Below are 10,580 nucleotides of genomic sequence, written 5' to 3'. Positions count from 1 at the left end.
AATGATGCTTCGACGTGGCCGATTTGTCCTGGGTCATCCCCAATTGCGCCACACCTTGAGATGCGGGCTTAGCCTTGCCCACGTCGGCAGTTGTGGTAGCCGGCGTGGGGATGACGATGGCGATGTGCGGCTGCCCGGTCATCGCCGCACGCTGGAGTTCACCCACCGCGACCTAGAGCTCCCCCACCCGGGCCTCCAGTTCGGGTTTCCAAGTGGCCAGCGTATTCACCTCGTCGCCTAGAGTGTTGATGGTCAGCTTGAGCTCGCCGTTGACCTCCCCCATGAGAGACCTCATGAACGCCTTCGCCTCGTCATCCATGAGAGGGCTTTGATACCAAATTGTTATCAACTCGGTTCGATCTATAGGATTTGGAGGATACTTTGTCTCAGGATTCGATTACAAAATCAGATACATGAATCTAGGGTAGCAAGAGTTGGGGGATTCGGGGAAACTAGAGCCTGAGGTGGGAAGGAAGCCACCGCCGTTGCGTGATCCTCTTGGATGCCTCTTCAATCATGCAGGGATGCTAACCCGCGTTTTCAGGCTAACCCAGCCTGAACCCTGGACTTGTGGGTTGGGCTTCCTGAGCCTGGTTGACCCATGCTCCAGTACCTTCCTCGTGGGCCGAAGAAGTAGTAGCATCGCTAACAAATGCAGACCGCGCTGAGAACGGGAGCTCCTCGCCACCGATCTGGTCGGTGGCTGTTCGGCACCGCACACCCTCCCACGATCCAGGTAATTTAGTGGGCCGCGGCCCATTACGTCAGGTGAGTTTCTTTTTCCTTTTTCTTCCTTCTTTCTGTTTTTTCTTTTCTGTTTATATTTTCGTTTTTTAAAATCTAACTGTTTTAAAAACTTTTTTTGAGAATTTTTTTTCATAAAATTTGAACAGTTTTCTGAAACCAAAACAGTTTTTAAATTTGAACAATTTTTCTATTTGAATATTTTTCAAAATTTGAAATTTGGATAATTTTTTAACTCGAACAATTTTCAAAATCAAAAGTTTTTAAAATATGAACAAATTTCGAATGAACGCTTTTTCTATTTGAACAATTTTCAAATTTTCAAATTTGAACGGTTTTCGAATTTGAACGGTTTTCAGATTTGAACGGTTTTCAAATTTGAACATTTTTGAATTTAAATATTTTCTCAATTTGAACAATTTTTAAAAATAAAAATTTTCGAATCTAAAAAAATACAAACAAAACCGAAACCAGAAAAAATAAAAAAGAAAAGAAAACAGAAAAAAGAAACCAGAAAAGAAAAAAAACGCACTGTTACAAGCCAAATAGCCACAAATGGGCCTGGCCCATACCCGACCAGGGGGTGTGCGGTGGCCGGTAACCACCGACCTGGTCGGTGTATAGGTTTTGCCCTGAGAACTTTAAACACGTATTTTTTACATATTTTAAGTGGAGCTAATTAGGCCCTTGATCATTTCAAAAAAAAAAAAAAAATTAGGCCCTTGGTCTCGGGGTCTGGAAATCAAAACCGCGTCGCGTCGACGACGGGAAAAGCAGAACAAATCAAAACCGCCGACGACTTGACCGTGAAAGGGAAAGAAAACAAACAAACAAACAAACAAAAGGTACGTGACGTGTTCCCGTTCGCGTGCGTGCGAGAGGGAAGGGGGGATGAGCTCCGCCGCCTCGTCGTCGCCGGTGCCGCCGGAGGACGACGTCTGCTCTGTCTGCCACGACCGCTTCCGGATCCCCTGCCAGGCCAACTGCTCCCACTGGTTCTGCGGTTCGTCCCTCTCCCCACCCCTTCCCCCGATCCCTCTCCGCCTTTCCCCATTTGCTCGGGGCGAGGATCCCGGTCGAATTGCTCCCAGCCAGCCGCTCCCCTGGGAGCTGTCGGCCGAGAAGCTGTTGCACTTCCTGAATTAGTTTTCTCCCCATCGGATACGTGAGGGAGGGCTTTGGCCTTTGGGGTTGTTTGTAGATTCGTTCGGAGCGATTGTGAGCTGCCGAGCCGGTTTCCCAGATCGAAAACTGGCCATTGCTCTCTCAGAGTGTTTCTAGGATGTGCCTGCTCAAATCGATCTGAAGTGAGGGTTTAGGGAGTGTGGTTTCCTTTGGTCAAATACAGGTGGAACTGGCAATTGCTCTCTCAGAGTGTATTTAGGATGTGCTTGCTCAAATCGATCCGAAATGAGGGTTTAGGGTGTGTGGTTTTCTTGGGTCAAATACAGGTGGAACGGGAGCACGGGAATGTGCACGACTGATACGGAAGATAAGCTGAATTAAGGTTTTTTTCCCCCACTATGTGGAAACAATAATTCCACTACCGAGCAGAGGAGCATCATCCAGTGTCCATTCGTAGGGCTGAAGCAAAGAAAATCATATGAACTCTTTCATGTTGAGTTTAGATCACATCCACCTGGACAGGCAAAGATATTTCAAGACTACCAAATGCTACCTTATCCACTGGTTGAAGGATAATAGCTGTCATTTAAGGAAATGTGGCTGTAACTTTATTCACTAGGAATAAGCAAGTCCGTTTACCTTGCATGAGGCGGTAACTTATCTTAGTTGAACAGGATGACAGGGTAGTGGGTACTAGAATGTGCATGACGTTATGAACTAAATTTAAGGTTGCCTCTCATTATCTGGAAAACTAAGATTTTAAGACTGTCTCCTGCAACTGAAGCCGATGAGCACCATCTCCTCGTGCAATAACTGTAGATAAATCACCTTCATTGCCAAGCTGATGAGCATCATCTCGGCCCATCCAATGTCTGCTCACACTAAACTAGAAACTCACCTGCCGGCATTCACCTTGAGTTCCCTTGGTCACAGGTGGTAGTTTTAATTTTGGGGAAATCTGATGCGTTACTGTATGGTGTTTCGTGATGCTGATATCCACTGCAAAGGTTATTATATTTGTTCCAGTTTCCCCTGCATGCATATTAGTATTTTATTTGTTGTTGAGTTGTACATTGTCTAACTCTACCCCACTTATTAGTGCCTTGGGTATCTATTACTGAAGATTTAGTTAATGCTTCTAAGTTCTCTGTTTTTTAAGGAGAGTGCATCATCCGTGTTTGGAATCATGGAGCTGCCGTACAGCCTTGCAAATGTCCCATTTGCCGCCGCCTTATAAATCTGCTGGTACCTGCTAACATATCAGAGGATCAGAATGACGATCCTCAACTTCACCGTGTTTTGGGAGAGATTGAGCACTATAATCACATATTCGGTGGAGCACCACGTAGCTTAACTCAGGTTTGTTTATACTCTGGTCATGAAATCTGACTTTCATTTATTGCAGATATATAGTCTACATAAGAGATTTGGCCAAATTATTTCAAAATTTTCACCCTGTGCCTGATAGAAATTTTGCAACGGAGATATGATTGGCCACAAAACCTGATAGCTCCCCAGCAATGTCAAAGGGGGACTTGTCACTCTCCCATGTTCTTATAGGCTAGAAATTCTCACATTAGTAATTGTAGGGATTACGGAAAGGAGAAAGTTGTACACCATCGGTTCTGGTGTTACCAGATTAGAACATTCCAAATCGGTTGGGTATAGGTGGTATCCAAGATTTATACTTTTCAGGATATATATTAGCGTCGTGCAATGAAGAGACTGTTTTTTAAAAATCCGAGCGCAAACATAAGGTATCTGCTGTATTAGATTATGATGATACCAGCTAGTTTGTTATTTGACTCCCTTATCTTTTTTCAGAGGTTGCAAGACCTACCCTTCTTCATGCGAAGACTGTTCCGGGAGCTAATGGATCCGCAGAGGACCCTCCCGCTTGTCTTCAGAGCGAGGATGATTCTGATGGTATGTACTTCCGTAGGCTATTAAACTACGTTTGCCATCTTAACATGATTCTGGAGAATCGCCAAGATTCGTGTAGTAAACAGGTTGTGTTGTTTGTCACTTGATCCATTCTCGTGCCAGCCCTTGGTGACTGGTGCAATGGATGCCAGACATGAGACGAATCGTACATAGATAATGAACCTGACGTGCTTGCTGATTCAAACTCTGTAGGTGGTCCTGAGCGCAGTCTATGTCCTGAGCCCGGTGGACATCCTTCCTGAGAGTAAGTCCGATGTTCCGGGTTTACTTTCCCTTTGCATGTTCTAATGACTCGTGTGGCATGGATGCGTGTTCTGACGGTTCTTGAATCTACAGGCGTTCTGGGGCTATTCGGGTTCTTCGACGACTTCCTCATCCTGGTGATCGTGTTCCTCCACCTCGCCGCCGTCTACCGGTCGTTGCTTCTGTACCGCCACGGAGGCCACCTCGCATAGTTGAGGGATGCGGCTGTGCTGACAGCCTTGAGGGTCCTATTCGGGAATGTTTGCCTACGACATGTTTAGGCTGCTTCCCCTTCCCTGTTCCGTGAGTAGAGGGGCTGTATTTGGTTTGCTGGATGGAACATGGACATTGTACCTTAGCTTGTTGTCAGTGTTAGTTCCAGGAAAAAAAAAACAAGAGGAAAAGTTATTTTTTATTCTCCTGTCGATGCTTTTTGTTCTTTTCTGGAACTGTTCTGTCAATGCTGTTTGTCAGGAATCATCTGTATGTAGGCTATAATTTCATCCGTGAAATTCTGTGAGTAGGTTGTAAATTTCATCTTTTCGTAACGAAGTGACGGTGCTCCTGCCCGCTTTTCTGAATGAATGGAAAAACTCGTTTGATGCATGTCTTTTTTCTGTTCAAAAAACACACCAGGAGTCCAGGACTGATGAATTAATTCTAAACCTGATAACCTGAGAGCCGTGCAGCTGGAGAGGTTGGGGATTTCGCATTTGTTTTGTGGTGGCTGTTGCGAGGCCAAGCAAACAAGTGGCTGGAAGCTGTTCGGAAGGGGCACACACGATACGCTCATGTGCTTGAGGGGGTGCTGGAGAGTGGAGACGCCCGGTCAGGTCTCCTCACCACTCCCCTCTCCGGTCCCCTAATTCCCTCCGGCGAGAGAGCCAGCAGAGGCGTCGAGGAGCTCAGCGTACGTATTGCTCCTCCCTTCTCGATTTCGCCTCCGCCCACATCTCCACCCATCGCACCGGGCAAGCTTCCTGCCGGCCGCGCCGTGTTTCGCCGTGTATGTACTATGTAGACCTTCCATCAATTGCCCACCCCTCCCATGTCTTTTCTTCCCCGCTTGGATCTCGATTTCTCCTAGTACTACTAATGACCCCGACCACCCTGTTACGCCAGTGATCGATAACCATGATGTTTCCGGTTTTTTTTTTTCTGTATTATTATTCTTAGGTGTTTCCTGTTCTGCTCTTCCGTGCATGGGAAAGCTGACATCAAACTCTGATTCAATACTTGAAGAACTCACCAATGCTATTTACCTCGCAGGATGTTGGCCAAGTTGCCGGCGCTGCCCTTTCTGACGGCCACGGAAACTGCCCCTGCTGCATCGGCCTTCTTTCCATCTGTATGAACAATCTACTCTACCTCGTAACTAATAGCTCCCTTGCTTTGTATAAATGAATAGCCTGTGCTATGTTCACTCTGTTCGTTCCACATGTCTGGGGTTTCTCCGTTTCCTGCCATGCCAAACCATACCAAGTTATCTGAATTTCCTTCCGTCTAAACACTCTGAGCTCACTCTTGTTTGCTTCCCCTGTCCGTGACAAAATCATATCAGTTCCTGGATTTGTGGAACGAACAGAGTGAACAAGAGTGAGATGGTTACCTGCCGTGACAAAATCATATCAGTTCCTGGATTTAAGCTGCACACTGATGAGATGGTGCATTTTTAATGTAGCAAGATCATGCAAATAGCTAAGCTAGCACTTGAGATAAGGCACTAGCTTCATACTACTACTACCACACAGCGTAGTTCAGCAGCAGATTCAGATGTCCCGGAACTATTTATCGTAGAGCTTAGCAGTAGTTACTGATTTTTTCTGCACATGTGTTGGTCGAGGGCTTGAGAACCCAGCAGCGTTCTCACATTGTTTACACAATATAATTGTAAACCTGATCGTTTTCTCTGTAGTGTGTCTTCGTGCTTTAGAGTTTTCAGATTCATGTTCGGTACCACGTGTTGACATGATGCGTATCAATGAGTTCTCACTGTTCGTGTTTCATTCCTTCAGTGCGATCTCTTGACTTCACCGAGTGTGAATTTTAAGAAACATGGAAGAAGATTAAATATCCAGCGAAACATCCTACACGGAGAAACTCCAGATGCACGCAATGTTCTGAGAAAATGGCGGACGCTATCATCTGATCCAGCTCAAGCCGCTGTTTTGGATGCTGGTGACAGCAAAACATGGGAAGAGTGCCAACAGATACTCACCTCATTAAATTTCCCTGCTGAAGATGCCGAAAAGATGCTGAAGAAGGCGTATGGATGGATCCATTCGCCGTACTGGACCGAGGAGAGAAAGAAGGAGGTTCCTAGCGTCGAGGTGGTAAGCGGAGTGTTGGACTATATCAGGGGCCTTGGCCTCTCTGACGACGATCTTTACAAGTTGCTCAAGAAGTTCCCAGAGGTTCTTGGTTGTGATCTTGAGAGCGAGGTGAAGCTGAATGTGGGCAAGCTGGACAGTGACTGGAAAATCAACGGGAAAACTCTCCGGAGTGTTCTCTTACGGAATCCGAAAGTTTTGGGCTACAATGTGGATTGCAGAGGGGACTGTGCGGCACAGTGCACCCGCTGTTGGGTTAGATTTTAGCGTTCTGTTCTATATTATAAACCGCGCGCATACCTTCAGAAGTTCAGATGATATGTTATCAAAAATCTGTCTGCTTTTGCATTGGTTGTTCAACGCAAGCAGATTTGTATAGAAGGATGGGCATTTCAGTTTTTTAGTACATCTTCAAAAACATCTAACCCATACTGTATATACAAGGATTTGCAATAAATATATCCATTTCCTGTGAATGGTATGTGAGCTTTTCAATCTTTGTTCTTATTTTGAACTCCTGAGCTCATAAAGACTACTTCAGTTGTCTTTTCCTGTGATTATTCCATTCTACTTCATGTTTCTCCAGACTTTACAATCCTTCTACACTCGGCAAGAAAATTCTCTAACTTGGTATGTGTTGGTGTATGCAAAATTTGCTAGTTCCAAACTAATGCTGTCCTTGAATTCAGTTGGATCATAGTGTACAGTTGACAGCGAGATGAAGCTTGAGAGCAAGGTTCTTGGTTTTGATCATGAGAGCAAGGTGAAGCTGAATGTGGGCAAGCTGCACAGTGACTGGATAATAAACTGGAAAACTCACCGGAGTGTTCTCTTACAGAATCCGAAAGTTTTGGGCTATAATGTCGATTGCAGAGGGGACTGTGTGGCACAGTGCACCCGCTGTTGGGTCAGGTTTAGTGTTCTGTTCTTCATTACTGCACAAAACTTCAGAAGTTCTGATGATACAATACCACATTTCTGGTTGTTTTTGCATCTGTTGATCAAAGCAAGTCTGTATAGATTGATGGATTTATTAGCTTTTTATACATCTTCAAGAACATATAGTCTATGTTCTGTGTAAATGATCTGTGATAAATATATCCAGTATCTGTGAATGGTATGCAAGTTCTTCAATCTTTGTTCCTGTTTTGGATCGCTGACCTCATAACGGCCACTTCAGTTGTCTTTCCCTTTGATTCTGCCATTGTACTCTATGTATCTTCAGGGTTCCGTTTGATTCTCTATTTGCTCAAAACAAAACTTGAAAGTGCAGAATCTGGCTATTGTGTTGTGGTATGCTTATTTCGTTCTGTTTATTAGATGTGATGAGCATATGATTCTCAGCTCTAAATAACCGGGCATGATTCGCCATATGAATGCCTGCAGTTGAAGGAACTCCCAATTCCCAAAAATCTCCAGTCTAGTAACTTGGCAAGTGTTATGGAAATTTTGCCAGTTCCAGCCTAATGACCCTCAAGTTCAGTAGGATCATGTACAGTTGCATCATGCTTTGTCACTTAGAACTCAATTCCTTTAGAAAATAAGGTTTATTAGTTTAATAAATCAATACCAATATCATGCTGGTTAACAAGAATTATACTCCCTCCATTAGTAGAAACATTAGTTTTAATTTGTCCATTGTTTAACTTTATGTTAGTTTTTAAGTACATCTTCAAAAATATCTAAACCGTACTGTATGTGCAAGGATCTGCAACGAATATATCCACTACCTGTGAATGGTATGTGAGCTTTTCAATCTTTGTTCCTATTTTGGATTCCTGAGTTCATAAGGACTACTTCAGTTGTCTTTCCCTTTGATTATGCCATTGTACCTGATGTTTCTCCAGACTTCAGTATATCTTCTACAGTCGGCAAGATAATTCAAAGTCCAGACTCTGGTCACTCTGTATTGTCACTTCAGCGTCTGAAATCTCTCCAGAAAATAAAATCAATTTAATTAATCAATGGATGCCAATATCATGATGGCGACCTTGAATTGCAGGAGTACAGATATTTGTTTTAATTAGTCTACGGGAGCCAACCAATTTGGGTTGACCTTAAGTTGGGCACTTGTTCATCAGGTTCAGGGAGTTGCAGATCATCATCGCCTCCCCTGCCCCTTGTATCAGAATTCAGAAATCGAAGTCCATTGCCACGGCTTTGAGTAGGTCGAACCCATCGAAGTCGCACAAACCAATTCCAATCGGGGAGGATGGGTGCCCTCGGCCATCATCCGTGCTCGGTTCGACGCCGGAGCACCTGATGACATCGTTGAACATGCCACCGGATAAGCACTGGTCCAACACGTTCACGGCTTCGCCGTTGATCGGCGGAAGCTCACCGGAGCCGGGCACGACGCTGCCAGCGGCAGTGGCATTGGCAGTGCTGCAATGGACGTTGGTGTCGTCGTCGTGCGGTGGCAGCGCGGGCGTGTGGCCGTCGAAGAGGGCGACGTGGGCGTAGAGCTTGTCCTTCCTAGAGAACGAGGTGCCGCAGGAGCAGACCCACCGGTCAAGGCCGCAGTGCTTCTCGTGGGTGCGGAGGTCGGCGAGCACCGAGAACCTCTTGACGCCGCAGCGACGGCAGACGTGGCTCTTGTCGCAGTGGCTCCGGCGGTAGTGGTTCTTGACGCAGACGGGGGTCTTGAGCGGCTGGAAGTCCCTGTGCTCCCTGTTCCGCTTGCACCCGGCGAACGGGCACGAGTAGTAGCACCGCCTGCTCGCGTCCGGCGGCGCCGGCAAGGAGGAGTGCCCGGCCGGCCTGGCGAGGGCGGCGGGCGCCTTGTACTGCTCGCCGTGGCCGCGCATGTGCATGCGCAGGTTGGCGTCGCGCTTGAAGCCCTTGCCGCACACCTTGCAGGTGTGCGCGTGCGGCGCCAGGATCTCCTCCTTCTCGATCTGGACCACCTCGTACGGCCCGGCCGGCGGGTGCTCGTCCGCGGCGTCAGCCTCCTCGGCGTGGTCGGAGTCGTCGTGTGTGGTGTTCGACGACGGCGGCGACCCCGCGTGGTCCGCCGCGTCCTCCCCGGCGCAACGAGTAGGCGGGGACGCGTCCGCGGTTGCACCGGTACCAGCGCCGGTGGCGAGGTCGTTGGCGATGGAGACGAGCTGCACGATGATGCAGCGGAGCTCGGCGGACACGATGGCGTGCTGCTGCTGCGGGCGCGGCGTGGAGCAGAGTATCCCGCGGAGGTGCCCGATCTTGTGCTCCAGGAACGTCAGGTACGTGGTGAGCACCGCCCTCGGGTCCGACTCCGACCGGCCTTCTTCCCCCGCCTCGTGGCCCTGGCTGCCATGCCTCTCCTGGTGCCGAGCTTGGCAAATCCTCTGATCGAGGTCCCACGCCTCCATGATCCCTGCTGCTAAGCTCTGATGGTGATCGGGCTGGAAGTGCATGTGATTACTACTATTAGTACTCTTGAAATGATCGGCGGTGCTACACATGGTCGGTGGACTCGATCGACGATCTCTAACCTTGCTTAATTTGTGGTGGTGGTGACGAAGTGAGGTCGTCGTTGTAGTGGTGCATGTGGCTTGAGCTTAGTTGATGGAGCTGGTTATATATGTGCATGGAGATCGCTCGTGCGTGCGTGGGCTCCATGGCGGCGGCCGGGTGCGTGGAAGGAAGGAGGAAGGAGACGACGGACGGAGGTAGATGAACGCGCACGGGTTCGGTAAGTGACCGGATGATTCTTCCACCTGGCCTCTTCTCCTGGCTCTTGGGGCGCTGCCTTTGGACAGGAAAGCGACGGCACCTTGCCCTTTCTGAAAAACAAAACTTCAAAAACGTAACGCGCGCGTTTGGACCGCCAAGCTTCGGGGTGTGACTCGCAGAGTGATCGATCGCCACCCACTTTGCTGTGCTTAATGATTGATTATCCAGTTGCTAAGTCAGAGTTAACATGGCAGAAACAAGTCTCCATTTCAAATTAATTGACACAACTTTGCATATCTAGATGCGTCTCTATATAAAGTTAAGTAATTTGATTTTAAACATATGTCAGAAATAGTCACCTCGTTCTTTATGGTGTACCAGAGACTTCTACTCGAACACACATATTCCCTCCGTTTTAAAGTAAATATTGTTTTTTATACCTACAAAAACAAAAATCGAGCAGCTTGCGCTAAATTAAAGAAACAATCGTGCTTACGTCATCATCTCCCCCCTCTCCGGTGTGGCTCCGTTCCTACCGCT

General features: G+C 47.2%; 3 protein-coding genes across 4 annotated transcripts; 2 read left to right on the top strand and 1 right to left on the bottom strand.

Moving 5' to 3' along the window:
* The first annotated feature begins 1,590 nt into the window (after positions 1 to 1,590).
* Positions 1,591 to 4,637, top strand: LOC124680446 (E3 ubiquitin-protein ligase RNF170-like). Its single transcript, XM_047215504.1, has 5 exons — positions 1,591 to 1,747; positions 3,029 to 3,228; positions 3,694 to 3,795; positions 4,006 to 4,057; positions 4,150 to 4,637. Exons 1-5 carry the CDS (start codon positions 1,636 to 1,638, stop codon positions 4,266 to 4,268), a joined length of 585 nt encoding a protein of 194 aa, XP_047071460.1. The 5' UTR covers positions 1,591 to 1,635; the 3' UTR covers positions 4,269 to 4,637.
* A 192-nt stretch (positions 4,638 to 4,829) lies between these two features.
* On the top strand, positions 4,830 to 6,862 carry LOC124680443. Of its 2 annotated transcripts, none has more exons than XM_047215502.1 (3): positions 4,830 to 5,062; positions 5,326 to 5,404; positions 6,072 to 6,862. In XM_047215502.1, exons 2-3 carry the CDS (start codon positions 5,327 to 5,329, stop codon positions 6,651 to 6,653), a joined length of 660 nt encoding a protein of 219 aa, XP_047071458.1. In that variant the 5' UTR covers positions 4,830 to 5,062; position 5,326; the 3' UTR covers positions 6,654 to 6,862. The 2 variants fall into 2 exon arrangements, with proteins under 2 accessions (XP_047071458.1, XP_047071457.1); XM_047215501.1 differs by having other exon boundaries at positions 4,831 to 4,966.
* Positions 6,863 to 8,302: 1,440 nt separating this feature from the next.
* LOC124680457 (zinc finger protein STAR3-like) lies at positions 8,303 to 9,900 on the bottom strand. The gene has a single exon (XM_047215514.1). The coding sequence runs from the start codon at positions 9,827 to 9,829 to the stop codon at positions 8,519 to 8,521; it is 1,311 nt and encodes a 436-aa protein (XP_047071470.1). The 5' UTR covers positions 9,830 to 9,900; the 3' UTR covers positions 8,303 to 8,518.
* Positions 9,901 to 10,580: the final 680 nt, after the last annotated feature.

This window comes from Lolium rigidum, unplaced genomic scaffold (genome assembly GCF_022539505.1).
Source record: "Lolium rigidum isolate FL_2022 unplaced genomic scaffold, APGP_CSIRO_Lrig_0.1 contig_1705_1, whole genome shotgun sequence".
Taxonomy (NCBI): domain Eukaryota; kingdom Viridiplantae; phylum Streptophyta; class Magnoliopsida; order Poales; family Poaceae; genus Lolium; species Lolium rigidum.
Note: the sequence above shows the minus strand (reverse complement) of the source record. Positions and strands in the feature narration are given on the sequence as shown.

Coding starts and splice junctions, on each gene's coding strand:
- LOC124680446 (XM_047215504.1), top strand. CDS start 1,636: ATGAGCTCCGCCGCCTCGTCGTCGCCGGTGCCGCCGGAGGACGACGTC. Junction 1,748..3,028: donor CTGCTCCCACTGGTTCTGCG/GTTCGTCCCTCT, acceptor CTGTTTTTTAAG/GAGAGTGCATCATCCGTGTT. Junction 3,229..3,693: donor CACCACGTAGCTTAACTCAG/GTTTGTTTATAC, acceptor ATCTTTTTTCAG/AGGTTGCAAGACCTACCCTT.
- LOC124680443 (XM_047215502.1), top strand. CDS start 5,327: ATGTTGGCCAAGTTGCCGGCGCTGCCCTTTCTGACGGCCACGGAAACT. Junction 5,405..6,071: donor CATCGGCCTTCTTTCCATCT/GTATGAACAATC, acceptor TCATTCCTTCAG/TGCGATCTCTTGACTTCACC.
- LOC124680457 (XM_047215514.1), bottom strand. CDS start 9,829: ATGTGTAGCACCGCCGATCATTTCAAGAGTACTAATAGTAGTAATCAC.